This window comes from Gymnoscopelus microlampas (genome assembly GCF_963454915.1).
Source record: "Gymnoscopelus microlampas genome assembly, chromosome: 12".
In the NCBI taxonomy this organism is placed as follows: Eukaryota; Metazoa; Chordata; class Actinopteri; order Myctophiformes; family Myctophidae; genus Gymnoscopelus; species Gymnoscopelus microlampas.
Genome location: NC_139949.1, coordinates 5,636,243 through 5,655,825, shown reverse-complemented (window position 1 = coordinate 5,655,825; position 19,583 = coordinate 5,636,243). Strand labels below are relative to the sequence as shown.

At 42.8% G+C, this 19,583-nt stretch overlaps 2 protein-coding genes across 2 annotated transcripts in view; one reads left to right on the top strand and one right to left on the bottom strand.

Annotated features, from left to right (window-relative positions):
• The window catches only part of LOC311057145 (scavenger receptor cysteine-rich type 1 protein M130-like), a gene marked incomplete at its 3' end in the record, with an annotated part of 248,967 nt that extends 232,443 nt beyond the window's left edge, over positions 1 to 16,524 (top strand). The window contains exons 4-5 of the mRNA XM_084074096.1: positions 13,157 to 13,471; positions 16,466 to 16,524. Of these exons, the coding sequence (XP_083930222.1) occupies positions 13,157 to 13,471; positions 16,466 to 16,524 (374 nt within the window). The remainder of the gene's footprint in view (positions 1 to 13,156; positions 13,472 to 16,465) is intronic.
• The window catches only part of LOC311056921 (polypeptide N-acetylgalactosaminyltransferase 10-like), a 527,855-nt gene that overhangs the window by 29,762 nt on the left and 478,510 nt on the right, over positions 1 to 19,583 (bottom strand). The gene's annotated exons all lie outside the window — the stretch shown is intronic.

Genomic DNA, 19,583 nt, shown 5'->3' with positions numbered 1-19,583 from the left:
CTGGAACATCAAACTATCTTTACAATATGGCGTTGTTGGCAACTTCAATAGTGCAGTAAAACCTGTAAGTCTGTGGTTTTAAAGATACCACACGTGCGTGTGTGCATGTGTGTGTGTGAGGTTGTTGGAGGGCTTCTACAACTTGGGAAGCAAAAAGGCAGGCAAAGTATTGTGCTGTCTCTGCTATACTTGGCAGACGCCACATATGGCGGAGACGCTGTTACTTATATATAGAGTACTGAGTGACATGCTCATTGTATCATGAAGACATATGCCATGATTGAATGAGTGAATGTAACCTTACAGTTACAGTATATTTGTGTCCTTGTACGTTTCTCCTTTATGTGGACATGAATACATGGTTAAAATGTGTACATGCGTGAGTGCATGCATGTGTTTGCTTGCGTGTGTACGTGCGTCCGTGTGTGCGGGCACACATTGCAGTCACAGAGATGCTCATAGGCCTATTATTGTGCGTCGCTGACACACAATATTGCGAAAGGACGCATTCATGACACCGTCGTGGCGTCCATGGGACGCACTAGAGTTGTCACCAACAACAGAGAAAAATATAAAAATAATTTGCGGTAAAATATGTTTTTACCACGAATATTTTGCAAATCCATGGGACACCACCATTTTGCATGGCCACGTCCTACTTTATCCTACTTTATAAACAATAAAATCCACGTAGAAATCGTCTTAGAAAGACGATACAAATATCAATAATAATCCACGGGAGCCGCCATTTTGCGCATGCTCAGACCGAATTCTTTAGGTAACGCGTTTCCGCAGATGAAGCGTGACGCTTGTAGATCTGCTATTTCCGGCTGCTAGGGTTCAAGTGGTTAATGTAAAAAGAAAAGAAAAAAAACATATCACGCAATGATTTGGCGGACCCCCTGTAGTAACTCTGAGGACCCCCTGTTGAAGACCCCTGCTCTACTCTATTTAAAGGTGTAGTGAAATGAAAAATATGTTTTTCACACTTTTAGAGCATATCCGTGGTCATCATATGGGCATACCTACCAATAGATGCCCAAAAAAATGAAAAAAAACAAACATTTTTGTGTATTTTTACATCTAAAGTCCCTAAAAAGCCAATCTTAATTACTTCCTGTAAACGAAAACGTGCTGCGTGATGACATAACACAGCCTTCATGAAAATAAATGAATCTTGATTACATGCACCTGTTTGATTTCCATAGCTGCACGTTCTTCAAACACAGCTGATTTTAATTACAGAGATACTCCGTTTTGAATCTCATTGAAGATGAGTGTATTACTCATTTTAAACTTCATCTGCACACTAAAATATGTATCTGAAAACATTATAGGTTAGAAATAAGCCAGGTAGTAGCAAACGTGCTTCACTGGCCGTCTCTCTCTCACTTGTAAACAAACACTAGCCGTGTGCCGCACGGCTGAAGTGATTGATATCCAACGTCCCATAGCCTGAAAGGATGGGACCTTCTGATTGGTTTAGAGTCGTTGAGCCGACGTTTCAGGCTGAACCTTCAAAATAAAATGACCGAAAATGTCACTTCAGTGCGTCTTTAATCTAAATTAATGTATAAGTTATATAAGTGCCCCTGTATTGTCATTACAGCATTTCTCTTAAATCAGTGGTTCTCAACCAGTGGTCCTTGAGGGGGTTCCAGGGGGTCCCCAGCAAAAGGTGTTAAAGACGCACTGAAGTGACATTTTCGGTCATTTTATTTTGAAGGTTCAGCCCGAAACGTTGGCTCAACGACTCTAAACCAATCAGAAGGTCCCTTCCCTTCAGGCTATGGGACGTTGGATCTCAATCACTTCAGCCGTGCTGGCACACGGCTAGTGTTTGTTTACAAGTGAGAGAGAGACGGCCAGTGAAGCACGTTTGCTACTACCTGGCTTATTTCGAACCTATAATGTTTTCAGATACATATTTTAGTGTGCAGATGAAGTTTAAAATGAGTAATACACTCATCTTCAATGAGATTCAAAACGGAGTATCTCTGTAATTAAAATCAGCTGTGTTTGAAGAACGTGCAGCTATGGGAATCAAACAGGTGCATGTAATCAAGATTCATTTATATTCGTGAAGGCTGTATTATGTCATCACGCAGCACGTTTTCGTTTACAGGAAGTAATTAAGATTGGCTTTTTAGGGACTTTAGATGTAAAAAATCACAAACATTTTTTTTTCCCATTTTTTTGGCATCTATTGTTAGGTATGCCCATATGATGACCACGGATATGCTCTAAAAGTGTGAAAAACATATTTTTCATTTCACTACACCTTTAATACATTTTCACCCCTTTATCCATATTGTATACGTTGGCTATTCAAAAATAGCAGATATACAATACATACAAATAAAAGATTAATGTTGGTGTAAAATGGCACCCAAAAAGAGTCTGAGGGCAACACAAAACCCCCCGTTGACAAAACCGTACAAGCTCACAATGTTGAGCTTGCAGATCAGCTATTTTTGGTGGATAGATTTGGTGTAGAGGTAAATATCAGCGCACCCTAGTACAGAGCCCTGGGGGATCAACTGTAGAAGTGGTTATTGTCTACATAAGTAATTTAATGTATTTGACTGAACCCCAGTTGCTCCACACCCTGCTCTAACTCAATAAAGGATATACCAGGGGTCTTCAACAGGGGGTCCTAAAAGTTACTAGCGGTGGTTAAACAAATCTTTGTGTGATATGATTTTTTTCTACTTTTACCACTTGAACCTTAGCATCTCTTTTCTGAGGAGAACTTAAGCCAAAAAGAGCAGATCTACAAGGTCACAACGCCTCAGAGGCGATCTACAAGCGTTGTGAGCTTGTAGATCGGCTATTTTCGGCAAAAAGGTTTGGTGTAGAGGGGAAAAAGAGCAGACCAAGTACAGAGTGAAAGGTCAAGTTTACTAAGTAATGAGGGTGGAAGTGGTTTGAAAATACACATTAACATGAATCCAACATGGCAGTGCTGTCAAACTAGTCTATGAGCTATCTATATCTGCAACACAATTTTATACAATATGCAGTGGGGGTCCCTGCTTCATCTCTCTCTCAGCTAAGGGGTCCTTGGCCTGAAAAAACGTGATTGGGCGATTGTCATTTAGTTTTCCCCTTCTGATGAGCCTGCCTTTAAAGCCCAGTCCACACCAATGATTCACAACTTAACTACAGTAGTTGCAACTTGCAACAATATACTAAAACTAGGGTTCTCAACTGAACAGTCCACACACCCAGGTGCCACACGGATTGTCGTTTCCACAGCAATATGTTATAAACAACAGAGAGGGCTGCCCCTAAACTGGACTGTGACAGACAGTGACAGGGCTCAGGGGTAGAGTGGCCGGGTAGAGTGAACTGGAAAACTGCAAGGTTCCCAGTTCGATCCCAGGGGGCTCCCCCAGAGTTAGTGTCGAAGTGTCCTTGAGCAAGACACTGAACCCCTAATTGCTCCGGATGAGCAGGTTGGTGAGCATGGTTTCCTCTGCCATCGGTGTGTGAATGGGTGAATGTAATGCACAATCTATGTAAAGCGCTTTGGATAAAAGCGCTATATAAATACACCATTTAATATAAAGTGCAGCAATTTTAGGAATATATTCAGAGATTTAGGTAGCCTATATAAATTCAAGGACCTTCGGTAAACTCAAGCACAAGTAAAACACAATACTTTCAAGTACATTCCAGAACAGTGGAAACCCTGACCATTGGGAGAAATACAAATAATGTATTGATTGACCGTATTGTCCAATATCCTGTATGAACAAACCAGACTAACAAAAACAAAACTCTCTGTTGCTTCAGAGGCCATAACACTACCAACACTTTAATTAGTCCATATTGATTTAAAAATAGAAATAAGATAGACCCCTTCAGTCCAACTCTCCCTCAATATCCTTGGCCAAACTAATAAACAGTACATTTACTCAAGTACTGTACTTAAGTAATAGTTTAGGTGTTTGTACTTTACTTGAGTATTCCAGAGAAAAAAAGAGATGCTGTTCCAACAGAGATTTTTCAAGTTGTGATGATTCCTGGCTCTGTGGGGGGTATTTATATGCAAATATCCTGGTCAATGGCATTGTAAGACTAAACAATAGGACCCAATGAGGATTATTTAGAGGTGAAAAAATAACAGAAAAACAAATTATTTAAACTCCTTTCTTTATAAAATATAATTGTTGCTAAAAAGCATCGCTGGGTTAAAATGTGTACATGTGTGAGTGCATGCATGTGTTTGCCGGCGTGTGTACGTGCATCGTGTGTGGGCACACATTGCAGACAACCAGGGCCCTAGCAGCTGCCCACTTGGCTTCAAGAGGAAGTGCACTTTTTAACCACATGAACCCTATAGCGTTGCTATTGTAGGGTGAAAAAAAGGCTGACCTACAAGCTCACAATGTGTTGCAAAACAACACGTTGTGATCTTGCAGATCAGCAATTTTTGGTGAATAGATTTGGTGTAGAGGTACTGTAAATGCCAGCGGACCCTAGTACAGAGCCCTGGGGGATCAACTAAGTAGAAGTGGTTATCATTTATAATGAATTTAATGTATTTTACTGAACCCCAGTTGCTGTCCACTCTGCTCTAATTCAATACAAAGGCTATAGCAGGGGTCTTCAACAGGGGGTCCGGGACCCCTAGGGGGTCCTAAGAGTTAAACCGGTGGTTCAACAGATGAACCGGTGGTTCAACAGATCTTTGTGTGATATCGTAGCTTTGCTGGTATCTAGAATAATCACTCCAGTATTTCAGGTCACTGTATCTTTATTAGCTTTCAAGTCTCGTGTACAGGAACCGGCTTGGGTAAACACACATGCTGCTTGGAAGCAGCCTGCACTGCGCATGTCAGAATACCTTCTAACCAGGGGCACCAGACTTAGTATCTGGTGCCCTCCTCCGGACTGGAGTGATAGAACAGGTTACAATTATCAGGATATCACATCCCTTCCCCCTTAAGCTGAACACACACACATCAACAGTAGACCCCCAAAACAAGTAGAATAAAGTGCTTCAATTTGCTAAACTGTAAACAACTGGCACTTAAAACACATCCTCAAATAACAACAATAACGGCCTCTTTTTTTTTCTTTTTTTTTTACGAGGCACCACAAATGTCCAAGTTCAAGTTACTCAGTCCAACACAGGGAAGGTGGGTAGACCACCACACTTCCCATGAGCCTCAGAGCGTATTCTTGCTCTTTTGTTGAGAGGACTCATTATTTATACACAAAGTCAGTTAAGTGAGCAGGAGCTCGTCTCACCCTCAGGGAGCAGCGCGGTGTCGGCGGTGGCTCTGCTCCCCCGGCCGGTCCCACAGCAGGAGGTTGAACCGGAATCACCACAGGAACGGCTGCTCTCACTGATGGGAGGGGCGACGACAGAGTCCTCCGCCGAGGCCTCCCTGGACAGGTCTGGGACCTGCAGACCTCCAGTCTCCATACTCTCCTCTGCGGCTGTTGTGTCGCTGGCCGTCGTTGCATAGCGCTGTCGGACCTGATCAACGTGACGCCTGACAGAACGCCCACCTCCAACCTGCGCCGTATACGACACTGGCCCAGTGCTTTCTTCAATGACTGCTGGTATCCACTTTGGTCCGTAGCTGTAGTTCCGGACAAACACGTCATCCCCTGGTGCAAAACTCCTCAGCTTGCTGTGTGCATCATGCCTTACTTTCTGTTTGAGCTGACTCTGACGGACTTTGCTCTTCACATCCGGCAGCAGTAGATCCAGTGCGGAGCGCAATCTTCGAGACATGAGCATCTCAGCAGGCGACAACCCAGTTGTTGACTGGGGTGTAATTCTGTAGTTAAACAGGAATCGGGCTACTTTAGTCTCCAGTGTGTCTCCTTTCACCTTTTTTATGCCATCTTTGAACGTTTGCACGGCTCTTTCGGCCAGTCCATTTGACGCTGGGTGGAATGGTGCAGAGGTAACATGCTGTATGCCGTTCTGCTTCATGAAGGCCTTGAACTCTGCACCTGTGAAACGGGTGCAGTACGTTAGTCCGACAGCGCATTCCTCCGACAGCGCAGCGCTCCGACGTTTCCAATACTAAACCCGAACCAAACCCGCACCCTAACACTAACCGCACGCGGATGGCACATAGTCGGAGAAAAGGTCTGTCGGATTAACGCATGCCTCCCCTGTGAAACATGCCGCATTATCAGACACCAGCATCTGTGGCAGGCCACAAATGCTGAAGCACTGCCTGAGTTTTTCAATGGTCGCTTGACTTGTCGATGTACTGGTCGGATAGACGTCGATTCATTTAGAATGTGCATCCACTATGACTAGGAACATTTTTCCTAGGAAGGGGCCTGCATAATCAATGTGAATTCTGCTCCAAGGCGTCTCAGGCCACTCCCACGGATGTAGTGGTGCACGGCCCGGAGGTTTTCTGCTTTCCTGGCATGGCTGGCAGGTCTGCACCACCCGTTCAATCTCCTTGTCCATTCCTGGCCACCATACGTAGGAGCGTGCCAGGCCCTTCATCCGTGACATGCCAGGGTGCGCTTGGTGTAGTTGCTGTAGTATGGCCTTCCTCCCCCTTTCCAGACTCTAGCCTTCTCTGGCTGTAAGGGTCCACCTCTCTTGGCCACCCTCTCAAGCACCATTGATGTACTTGGGAGAGTGTTACGTCCTTTGCAGTCCACTGCTTCACCTGTGATGTTGAGATCGGCGGATCATCCATCACCTCTATCATCAGCACCTGGTCTGCGTCCTCGTCCTTACCCACATGGGGCAGCGGCAGCCTACTCAGCGCATCCGCATTTGCATGCTCCTTCCCCGGCTTATAGACAATCCTGTATTCATATGCCCTCAAGAGAACAGCCCACCTCTGCACTCTAGGCGACCCCATCTGCGGCACCGGCTTCTTCTCATGGAACAGTGAGATTAACGGCTTATGGTCAGTGCAAATAGTGAATGATCGTCCGTAGACGTACTTGTGGAACCGTTTGATTCCAAAAATGATGGCCAAGCCTTCTTTGTCGAGCTGTGAATACCCCTTCTCTGCAGGTGTCAGAGTGCGTGACATGAAACCCAGTGGCTTCTCACAGCCGTCACTTGTCCGCTGTGACAGCACCGCCCCCACCCCGTATGGAGAGGCATCACATGACAACACCAAATCCGCATCCCCAGTATAGTGACCCAGAACCTTGGCCGATTTCAGCAACTGCTTGGACTCATGGAAAGCGCCTGACTGTTCTCTGCCCCAGGCCCACGGCACATCTTTTCTCAACAGAGAGTGTAAGGGGGCTAGGAGCGTGGCCAGATTAGGCAAGAATTTGTTGTAATAATTTAATAAGCCTAAATAGGCTTTCAACTCAGTCACTGTCTTTGGAGATGGAGCCTCCTCTATGGCTGCCACCTTGCTTGCCACGGGATGCAAGCCCTCAGCATCCACTTTGTGACCTAAGTACTCCACTTCATCTTTCAGAAAGACACACTTCTTCCTATTGAGCCGCAGGCCGGCTTCCTCCAGTCGCTGCAGCACCTCATCCAAAGTTTTTAGGTGTTCAAGCTCAGTTTTTCCAGTTAGTAAAATGTCATCCAAGTACACAGCAACGTTAGGCAGGCCCTGCAGCAGGCTCTCCATCGTTCTTTGGAAAATAGCAGGCGCAGATGACACTCCAAATGGTAGCCTATTATAGGTGAACAGGCCCCTGTGCGTGTTCACAGTTAGGTACTTCTTGGATCCCTCATCCATGACGATTTGTTGGTAGGCGTGGCTTAAATCAAGCTTTGAGAACTGTTTCCCTCCTTCAAGTGAGTTGAATAGGTCCTCCAGCCTGGGAATCGGATATTGCTCCAGCGTGGAGGCACTGTTGACTGTTAGTTTGTAATCTCCACATAATCGGACTGCACCATCTGGTTTCATAACAGGGACTATGGGAGCCACCCATTCTGCGTACTTGACAGGTGATATTATGCCCTCCTTCTGCAGGCTGTCTAGTTCTTTCTCCACTTTATCCCTCATGGCATAGGGAACAGAACGTGGACGATAGAATTTGGGGTGGGCCTCAGCATCCACCCGGATGGTTGCTTCCATGTCCCTCAACAGGCCCAGTTCGTTTTTGAAGACATCCTCATGTTTACTGATCACTTCCTGTAGTGTCCGTTTTTCGTTCTTCATGTATTTAATTACATCCCACTTTAGCTTCAGGACCTTCAGCCATCCTCTTCCTAGTAAGGTTGGCCCCTCTCGTGTACAGGAACCGGCTTGGGTAAACACACATGCTGCTTGGAAGCAGCCTGCACTGCGCATGTCAGAATACCTTCTAACCAGGGGCACCAGACTTAGTATCTGGTGCCCTCCTCCGGACTGGAGTGATAGAACAGGTTACAATTATCAGGATATCACACTTTGTATGATAGGATGTTTTTTAACTTTTACCACTTGAACCTTAGCATCTCTTTTCTGAGGAGAACTTCAGCCAAAAGTAGCAGATCTACACAGAAGGAGCGAGTGCATGGAACTGCCGCGGAACTGCCGGCATGACTGCCGGCGGGGGAGCGGCGGGCTCCCGGCGGAGGAGCAGCAGCTTCCGGCGGAGGAGCGGCAACTGCCGGCAGTGGAGCAGCAGTGTGGAATCAGTAGGACTGTTAGCCTACTAATCCTTGTAATAAAATATTACTGGGTTAGGGGTTAGGGTTAGGTTTAGGTATTTTACTGAGGTTAGGGTTAGGGTTAGGTTTAGGCATAGTTTTACTGAGGTTAGGGTTAAGGGTTAGGTTTAAGCATAGGAAACTGCCGCTCCGCCACTGCTGCTGCTGCTGCCGCCCCACCGCCCCGCCTCCCGGCACCTACCGTTCCGCCGCCGGCATCCGGCTGCTCCGCCGTCGGCAGCTCCGCGGCAGCATCCGCTGCCGGAAAGTGCACTTGCTGTCCCTCGATCTACAAGCTCACAAGCTGAGGCGTTCTACAAGCGCTGTGAGCTTGTAGATCGCCTATTTTCGGCAAAGAGGTTTGGTATAGAGGGGAAAAAGAGCAGATCAAGTACAGCGTGAAAGGTCAAGTTTACTAAGTAATAAGGGTTGAAGTGGTTTGAAAATACACATTAACATGAATCCAACATGGCAGTGCTGTCAAACTAGTCTATGAGCTATCTATGAAATCTATGAAAAGGTTTAATCTGCAACACAATTTTATACAATATGTAGTGGGGGTCCCTGCTTCATCTCTCTCTCAGCTAAGGGGTCCTTGGCCTAAAAAAACGTGAAGACCCCTGGGCTATAATATTGTCATTTAGTTTTCCCCTTCAGATGAGCCTGCCCTTAAAGCCCAGTCCACACCAAGGATTCACAACACAAGTACAGTAGTTGCAACTTGCAACAATATACTAAAACTATAGGGTTTTCAACTGAACAGTCCACACACCCAGGTGCCACACGGATTGTCGTTTCCACAGCAATATGTTATAAACAACAGACGGGGCTGCCCCTAAACTGGACTGTGACAGACAGTGACAAGGAGTAGATATAGCTTACCGTTGTCATAGCACTTCAACCTGTTATAACATTGTATATTGTAGATACTTATCTTTTACACATATATTAAATAGCTCTCCTTTCCTTACTCCCAATCACTTGCTGTGTTTCTCTCCCTCTCGTCTGGTATAGGCAGTTTAAAAAAAAAAAATGCGTTTGTGTGTTTAGGCTTTAAGTCCAGTCCACACCAATGTTTCACAACACAATTCGTTGCAACTTGCAACCAGTTGCAGCGGTATGAATTGACCCGTTGCAGGTCGGTGCAGTTTTGGGATAATGTTGCAAGTGGTCAGGCCCGGATCAAGGTCTCTCTGAGCCGTGGGGCTACACCAAATCAAAGGGCCCCCCGCAACATTAATCGCACAAAATCGGGTGTGCAAGCGTTTGTTCGGCAAAGTGTGCCACAGCGATCAGTGTCACCGCTATCAGCCCGCCATACATACCTGTATCCTGGCCTGAAAAATTAAAGCAGACCTGAGTCGAAAAGTGGGTTTGTCCATAGAATTAGTTTATTTACATTCGGACATGGCATCTGCTTGCTTGTCAATTTCAGAGCGACTTGAATTACAAAAACATCACATTATATACACTGACAGCTGACATGTTAGAAACTCCTCCTGGTTCACTGTTATCCACTCAAGCAAACTCTTAACAAACTCTTAACAAGCTTTTAAAAACAAAAAACTTTTGGGCTGGGCCAGCCCTTTCACACGCAATGGAAAAAATAGATTTGCTATTTTCAAAAGATTTGTATACATTTGAAAACTTGAAATGGGACATTTTGCATAATCAGTACTTTTACTTTTGGTACTTTAAGTACATTTTGATGCCAATACTTTCACTCAAGTACATTTTGAATTCCGGAGTTTTACTTTTAACAGGGCATTTCCATTTTTTTTTTACAGTATTGATACTTTTACTTAAGTAAAAAATGTGAGTACTTTTCCCACCACTGCTCAAAAGTTAGAGTCAAGAGTCTGATGAGTGCCGACCCAAAAAAGCCATGACTCTCAAATAAGTATGTGATACTTTTTTTTATAAAGTACAGCAGCAGAAGGAAACAAATGCATCTACTCTGCAATTCTGAGACATGCAGGTGTGAAGTCTGGTTTTAGAATTCAGGACATCATGCACGGCACGCCCACAAAAGTGTGAACTTGCTACTTTCTGTTGATAGGCTGAGCATCTCACCACACAGGAAGTGGACACTGCAGCCAGACGCAGAGAGTCTGTATCAAACTGCATTCAGTCACTTGTCAAGATGAAGTTTGCATCAACCTGCATAATATCATGTGAGTATTTTATTGTCTCCGCCAGGCCGAAAGGCATGGCGAGAGAGTATGTTTTGCCCCATGTCCGTCCGTGTGTCCGTGTGCCTGTGTGTAAGTGTGTCCGTGTGTCCTGTCCGTGTGTCCGTGTGTCCGTGTGTTACCAGCTAATCGCCGGCACTGTTGGCCCGGTCGCTGTGAAACTGTGCACACCCACTGCCTGGATGCCAATTCAGAACGTCTGCTCCACATTTTTCACATGGGCCTGTCATAGCACCACCAGGAGGCTGATTTGTGCAAAACACATTTTTTCCCATTACTCCTACAGCTTTTAACCAAACGCAATGCAAATCCGCGCACAGTATCTCTATAGTCATGTGATCAACCCGGATCTGTCCGATTTCCCATATTCCATCCTCATTGGCTAAGGTTGGCTTCCAAAGTTTGCATGATTGGTCCGTTTTGAACAAACTGCCTCAAATCATCAACGCAGCTTGCGATTTCCATAAAATTGCACACGCACATTCCCACTAGGCTGAGGAAGAAATGCCACCCTTTTCACATTGGGCTGTTATAGTGCCACCAGCAGGTCTACTTTAGCAGAACACATTTTTTGGAACAAAATGCCTCAAATCATGAATGCAGTGTCTGATTGCCGTGAAAGGCCTAAGAAGAAATGGCACCCTTTTCACATTGGCCTATTATACAGTAGCGCCACCAGGAGGCCACAATAACGTACCTGACCTGGCGGAGACCTGTGCTCCGAGGAGCACTTTTTCTAGTTTCAATCGTATTTTAATTGACTTTAACTATTACATTTTATTTAGCCGATACAACATTTCACTAACACTTTGCTTTGCATATTTAAATGTATTTAACAAATTCCCTATTTTGTTACCAATCAAGGTGTTAAAGTTTTTTGTCTGGAGAATGCTGAGAATAAAGTATAAAAGAGTGGTTGTGAGTTTTGTAACATTGGTCAACCTGAGGTTCTCTCAGTAGAACTCCAGTTACATGAAGTGTGGTTAAAGGATGGAACATTCTGTCATAGTGGTTCCAAAACTCCAAAAAAGGTCCGGACCCCCAGGCGGACCCCCAAATTATTTTGGGGTCCCCCCAGTTGATTAGCTTATTGACAAACAGACATACAGTATAAGTGTTTACAGGGTCTGCACATTTCTAAAGTTGCAATTATGAATAATGACTTTTAAGATCTTTTTAATACCAAATCGGCCAAATTGTCAAATATTACGTAAGAAGGCAAACAGTGTGAAAATAGTCGAAAATAGCCGAAACAGTGTGAAAATAGCCAATCTACAAGCTCACAAGCTCGTGAGGCGTTGTGAGATTGTAGTTTTTTAATGACGGGTGTATGTTCTCGCCACAAAAAGGTCTAATTTACTTCTGCTCTCTCGCTCTCTCTCTCTCTCTCTCTCTCTCTCTCTCTCTCTCTCTCTCTCTCTCTCTCTCTCTCTCTCTCTCTTTCTCTCTCTCCAAACAGTGCTGCATTTCCTCATCTGCTGTGGACCTGCTCAAACAGATGGTGAGACAACTTCAATACATTGCATTATGGGTAGTGATAGACAAGTTATCTGATGTGTTCCTACCACCCGGTTAACAATATTTATAGTTATATAAATAGTTTCGCTAATTCCACCTTAGCAAATACATGAATGTATTGTTATGGATTCATAGAAAGTGAAAAAGCAATATTGGTAATTTGTACATAGTTAGTTAGTAGAAACAATCCTTTTATGTCTCTATTCATTTTTACACAGCCCTGTTTCATGGTCGTATATATATATATATATATATATATATATATATATATATATATATATATATATTTATTTATTTTTTTCAAGCCAGAAAAATAGCTCACTGTATGTTTTAGTAAATTGAAAAAAAGAAAAAAAAAAGACAGAGGAAGATGGCAATATGTTTTAACAGATCTAGGAGAAGTTTGGAGAGGGGTCCTATGTCAAGGAGGAGGAGTGTCGAGTCCACACAAAATGTTGACAACATGCTTTAGAAAGGAGTGGAAACACAATCTGTAGCCTACATACAGAATTCATGGAGATTTATTTTTGTTTTTAACGCATTCCTAAGCCAATAATTTGAGGACTGGGAGACTCCAAGAGTCTCCTTTGAGTCTCCTACCGAATACATGAGCATCTTTCCGCCGGTAATCAAATGATTGGCTTAGGAATGCGACAAAAACAAAAAAAGATATCCATGAATTCAATGCTTCATGGGGTGTGTAATTGATAGAAAATAAGTATTTTTTGGGTGAACTACTCCTTTAAACTGTTCTTCCTATAACAACACAACATTACATGTTGTTATGTTTGTTGTGTTTGCTGTGTTTGTTTGTTTGTTTGTGTGTTTACTTTTCTCACAGCTGATCATCCAGTGAGGCTGGTCAACGGCTCAAACTCCTGTTCTGGCAGAGTAGAGATCTACTACAATGGCAGTTGGGGGACAGTGTGTGATGATGAGTGGGATGTGAATGATGGCGATGTAGTGTGTAGACAGTTAGGCTGTGGAAAGGCTCTGTCAGCAGAGAAGAAGGCATTCTTCAGACAGGGTAATGGGAAGATCTGGTTGGATGATATCAGCTGTTCAGGCAATGAATCCAGTCTCTCACAGTGCAGACACCGAGGGTTTGGAAAGCACAACTGTGATCACAGTGAAGATGCTGGTGTTGCTTGTGAAGGTAAATGCACCATATACTATACATTTGAATAGACATCTTCTTAAGGACGACTTCACCCATTTTTAACCCATCTTCATATGATTGGTACTCACTAATGCTCATTGTAACATGGTAAGACAAATTCTACTCACTCTGTCTCAGAGGAGGGCTGTGGACAGTTCAGAAACCCGCCTACCAGTGACATCATCGTTAGGCTTTTTTTTTTTTTAAACAAGATTAAATGTTCTTGTTTTATTTGTATTAATGCGAGAACAATGGCTTCCATTATACAGTAGAATGCCAACTTTCCAGGAATAGAAAGTCTGCAGTTTCTATTAGCTTGGATTCCCCATCGATGATGTCACTGGTAGGTGGGTTTATAAACTGTCCACAGCCCTCCTCTGAGACACAGTGTAAATAGACAAAAATGGTACAATATTATAATGAGCATTAGTGAAGACCAATTATATGAAGATGAATTAAAATGACACATTGGTAGAGATTTTTCACTGTGCAATGTAAGTCAATGAGGATAATATTTTTTAATGATCAATGTCTAAACTATTGAATACATAACAATATTTGGAGTTATAAGATATCATGGGAAAGTAACTTAACAAAAACTTCTACCAAAGTTTGATTTAGCTTTGAATGCCTTTTTTATGCATTATGCACTTTGGATTGTGAAAATGTGCCCTACAATAGACTTGCCTTGCCTTGGCGATAGTATTACGAAGAAGAGGGTTTATCTAATACAAGGAAGAATAAATTGATAATTATCTCCACCAGGTCAGGCCTGCGGAGCACCGGAGTGGGCATACAAAGGAGAAAACCAAACCTAACATAACATAACAAAACAAAACAAAACAAAACAAAACAAAACAAAACAAAACAAAACAAAACAAAACAAAACAAATATTGTGCCCATGTTCTATTATATTGTGCACATACTTTACTATTTTGAGCACTCAAAATCCAATTTTGAGCTCATAAAATCCAATTATAGCCACATGATTTGTTGTGGCTATAATTTACAGGCAATACGTTTCAAATAGTTTTCTGTTGATTAGATATTAAAGAAACGGCCTCTGTGTAATGTTTGATTTTTGATTGAACGTTTTATGTTTTAATATTTTCAAGTAACAACATGAGCTCCAGTGGTGTGAAGTAACTAAGTACATTTACTTAAGTACAATTTTGAGGTATTTTTACTTTAGTGGAAGGTTTACATTTTTTTATTAACCAGGTTACAGTCTTATAATCACTGGCTTTAGATACACGCCGCTAGCAACAGTTAGCCAAAATGGCTAATAATACTTAAACATCTGCCACTTACTACAGTATATGTCCGGTCATGTCCCTATTGCCACCCCAGTTAAGTTAATATGTCCGTAATTTCCGCGTCATACACATTCCAAAGAAAACATTATTAACCAGGTTACAGTCTTATAATCACTGGCTGTAGATACAACATAACACATTGGTCTCGCGTGAGAAACAAGCAGTTCGGTCTAAGAAACATGGCTTCGCTCTTGCTGGCCCAAACTTGCTTATAATAGCGACGTCAAATACCAAGGATGCGTCAATGACGTCACTGTCAAGCGATAATTTCAGACCACGTTATGTTGCGTCAGCGCACACAGCTTTGGTGCATTGTTGTTCTGTTAATATAATAACTCAAGACAACGTCAGGAACACAGTCAAGCTTTATTTTCACTCTAAACTACTGTCACTCTTCTTCTGTGACATGCTATTCTCTAAAGGCCCATAGTCCACAGCACCCCTTGAGGCACCTCAGTACCATTACAGTTGAATTAAACTGTTTAAGTGTGAATCCGCCTGACCTGTAAGGGTCCACTTGGTTCCATTAGTAGCCTACACTCTCAGAGTTACAGACCTGTACGCATGTGGTTCCATTTGTACACTCTCACAGTTACACACCTCTAAGGGTCCATTTGGTTCCATTAGCAAGCTACACTCTCACAGCTACAGACCTGTAAGGGTCCATTTGGAACCCCACGGAACCCTGAGGGTCCCTGGATCCCACCTTTGACAACCACTGATTTAAATACATGCAGCAATATAGAGCAATAAGAGCATATTTGACTACATTTAAACAGTAAATGACAGATTAGTTTTTGTTATAGAGAGATTATTTTGAGATCTGAGTTTACAATTCAAACAGTGGAGAGATAGATCTGTCACATTGGCAGTGGAACGTAGGTCTTGAACATCCAGGGTTCTTAAAATTATAATCAAAATTAAAAAATCACATACATATAAAGAAAGCATTATCATATATTTCATTAATAATCATACTAAAATAATAATCCTAAAAACAAACATGAAAAATCAATTGTGATACAATCGTGGAGCGTGAATTTGCCTAAAATAAATTGTGATATGAAATTTTGGCCATAATTATGAATAGTTATATATGGGTAATTGGGCATAGCCTGATGACATCAGGGATCTCCATATAAGGCCATAAAAGGACAAGGACTGACAGACACACAGATCTCCATATATGGGCATATCAGTCACACCGGCGGTGGAACGTAGGTCTCGAACTCTAGAGTTCTAGACTGCGTAGCGGCCCGAACTTCTATTATATACATTATCATATTGGTTTTAGTGGCTACTGATGCAACACTGACACACATTAATTTTGCGCTGGATAATCCACCATAGTTGGAACTAGGAATTATGTGTATGGAAGAGGGTGATCACATTTTAAAGACTGAGGGAGATGGCAAGGTGTTTTAACAGATCTGGGATCAGTTTGGGGAGGGGGTCCTGCGCATTAGGAGAAGCGTTGAGTCCAGACAAATGTTGACAACATTCTTTAGAAAGGAGTGGAAACACAATCTGTGCATCTGAATGAAACCTTCAGGCATATAAATGTATTATTTTCAGGCTTTATGAGATTTTACACAATGCAGCTTTAAACTGTTCTTCCTATAACAACACAAAATGTCATGTTATTATGTTTGTTTGTTTGCTTTTCTCAACCAGTTCATCCAGTGAGGCTGGTCAACGGACCACACTCCTGTTCTGGCAGAGTAGAGATCTAGGGGAGAGTGGGGTAATGTGAGACAATTTTTACATTTTCTCCCCTCTAGGTGAGCTAAAATGATATATCAGTAAAATGTACACATTTCCCATACATTTGGGATGTTTCCTAACAATGGAAATTATCAGAATGTATTCAAGACAAAAGGCAGTGAAAATATGATTGTTTTAAAAAAAGTTTTTTGGTGTCTCACTTTACCCCAGGTCTGGGGTAAACCGAGACAAACCAGAAAAATCAATGGGGTAAACAGATCCACTTACTTTTTTCAGTTTAAAACTACCATGAAAACACATGTTCTAACAGTTAGAATACCGACAGCTAGCTTGACAACCACACATTCCAGAACTAATGTCAGACTAGTAACAGAATCATGGCAATTGGTCATTAAGCACATTTTGCTCTACACAATTGGAAGGTGTCTCACTTTACCCCAACCGAGACAAACCAGTTTTAACCAATCAAACCAATATTAGATTATCAAACCAATTGGATTATCAAACCAATATTAGATTAAACAATGTTTAAGTACTAAACTTAACTTTGAGACAGTTTCCCACTGTACCCCAAGCCATTTGTCTCACTTTACCCCACAGCCACATTTTGGTGAAAAGGACCACTTTTAGCAATTCTGGCTGATCTTCAATTAGCATTAATCACATGGATGTATAGGTTTGTAGTTCATCAACATGCATGACATAAGTTTTTCTACCTGAATCAATTTTCTTTGACACAACAGCTGATTATGTTGAAAGCCCAAAAAATTACTTTTACATGCAAAAAACATATTTTAGTGAAAAAAACATGCTTACTACAGCACAATGAGGTCCTCTCCTCAATGGTAAGTGGGAAATGGGAGGGGCTTCAAAATCTAATGGTCATATGACCGCACAGGTGTTGTGGTCAGGTGATAAGGGGGGTGTCTCACTTTACCCGGTGTCTCACATTACCTCACTCTCCCCTACAATGATGGCAGTTGGGGGACAGTGTGTGATAATCAGTGGGATCTGCCTGATGCCCAGGTAGTGTGTAGACAGTTAGGCTGTGGAAAGGCTCTGTACGCAAAGGAGAAGGCATTCTTCGGACAGGGTGGGGGGAACATCCTGTTGGATGATGTCAGCTGTTCAGGCAATGAATCCAGTCTCTCACAGTGCAGCCATCCAGGGTTTGGAAAGCACGACTGTGGTCACAGTGAAGACGCTGGTGTTGCTTGTGAAGGTAAATGCAGCATATACATTTGAAATGACATCTTCTTTAAAGGACGACTTCACCCATTTCCAACCCATCTTCATATAATTGGTTATATCTTACTCATTATAACATGGTAAGACACATTCTACTCACTCTGTCTCAGAGGAGGGCTGTGGACAGTTCAGAAACCCGCCTACCAGTGACATCATCGTTACACTTTTTTTTTGTCTGGTGGAGAGTATGTTTTCGTTCCCGTCCCGCTGTGTGTATGTTTTCGTTCCCGTCCCGCTGTGTGTCCCCCCCCCTAGCCAAGCTAACATTGGTCAAGCTTCACGTGACACGTGACAATATGTTGAAAGGGTGTGCTTTGATTGGCTAGCGAGACGCATGACGAAAAACATACCTATAAATAGGTGTGTCACTTCGAAACATTGTTTACATGTTTCGAATGACATCAGTGCCATCAGCCAAGTTAACATTTAGTCAGGGGATATTAGCAGAAAAAGTTCCAATCTTGGAATAAATTCCTTACCAAAAATCCCCACCAATGTGTTTGTAAAGGTGTCTAGTAACACATCTCACAAAGACTGAAATGCAGTTTCCCTAGTTTCCCAGTTTCCCCACACCTATCCATCAGCCAAGCTAACATTGGTCAAGTGACACGTGACAATAAAATATTGACAGGATTAATGGAGAGTATCTCTTCCTCTCCGTCCGTCTCTATGTGTCCGTCTGAGAACACCCAACATTGGTCAAGCTGCATGTGACATCACATGCACGACCTCGGAGCACAGGTCTCCGCCAGCGGACCTGTGCTATTTTAACCAAAGGAAATCACTTACCCTATCTTTAATCACCTTTAACACCTATCCATCAGCCAAGCTAACATTGGTCAAGTGACACGTGACAATATGTAATATTGACAGGATTAATGGAGAATATCTTTTCCTATGCAAAAGGAAAAGATGTGTCCGTCTGAGAACACCCAAAATTGGTCAAGCTGCATGTGACATCACAATATGTTATATAAATAGGTAAGACAGGATCAATCAGGAACAGTACTTTCCAGTACAAATTACCCGACTGTGCGTGTGTGTCCGTCTGAGAACACCTAACATTGGTCAAGACCTGCCAGTGGCTGGCAGGTCTATATTACATATTCTGATGTAATATAAATAGCTTAGACAGGATCAATCAGGAACAGTACTTTCCAGTACAAACTGAGATCACAGCTGAGATCAAACAATGCAACTAACTCCCAGTACGCGAACTGAAGAAGCAGCAAATCATCGTCTGAAGCTTGGTGTAGTAATAATGACTGTTCGATGGTTGATTTGATTGTGGTTTTACCACGGTTTTCCGTTTACTACTCACTATGGGATATCAGCGCCCCCAGGCGATGCACAGAGCAACACACACGCTCCCGATGCCAATTACTGATTGGCTAAGGGTATGTCACGAGTCCGGAAGACCCTGGAGTACAAAGGCTCCACGTGACATAGGCTCTTCCTCTTTTCTACTCTCTGCAAGCGAATGCGCAGACGAATTTCACACACAACAGTTAAGTATAAGATTTTTTCAACATAACCCAAAGCGGGAATAAGGAGTATTCCCCACAGGAAAAATCTTGCTAATTATAAGTCATCTCCCGAGACTTATATAAAAAAATCCTGAATTATCTTCTAAGTGTTTTCATTCATTCTTGGTCTGTTTTAAAAACGCCGGTTAGCGGCTATGTAAGCTAACCGAGTTGCTAGGCTAACGCTAGGAGCTAGGCTACTAGCTAGGCCTTTAGCCTGTTGTTTTCCCAGACCGAGGACCAAGATGGAACCACCGAGGAGTGGCGGGTTCGCGGAAAGCGACCTACTCGTC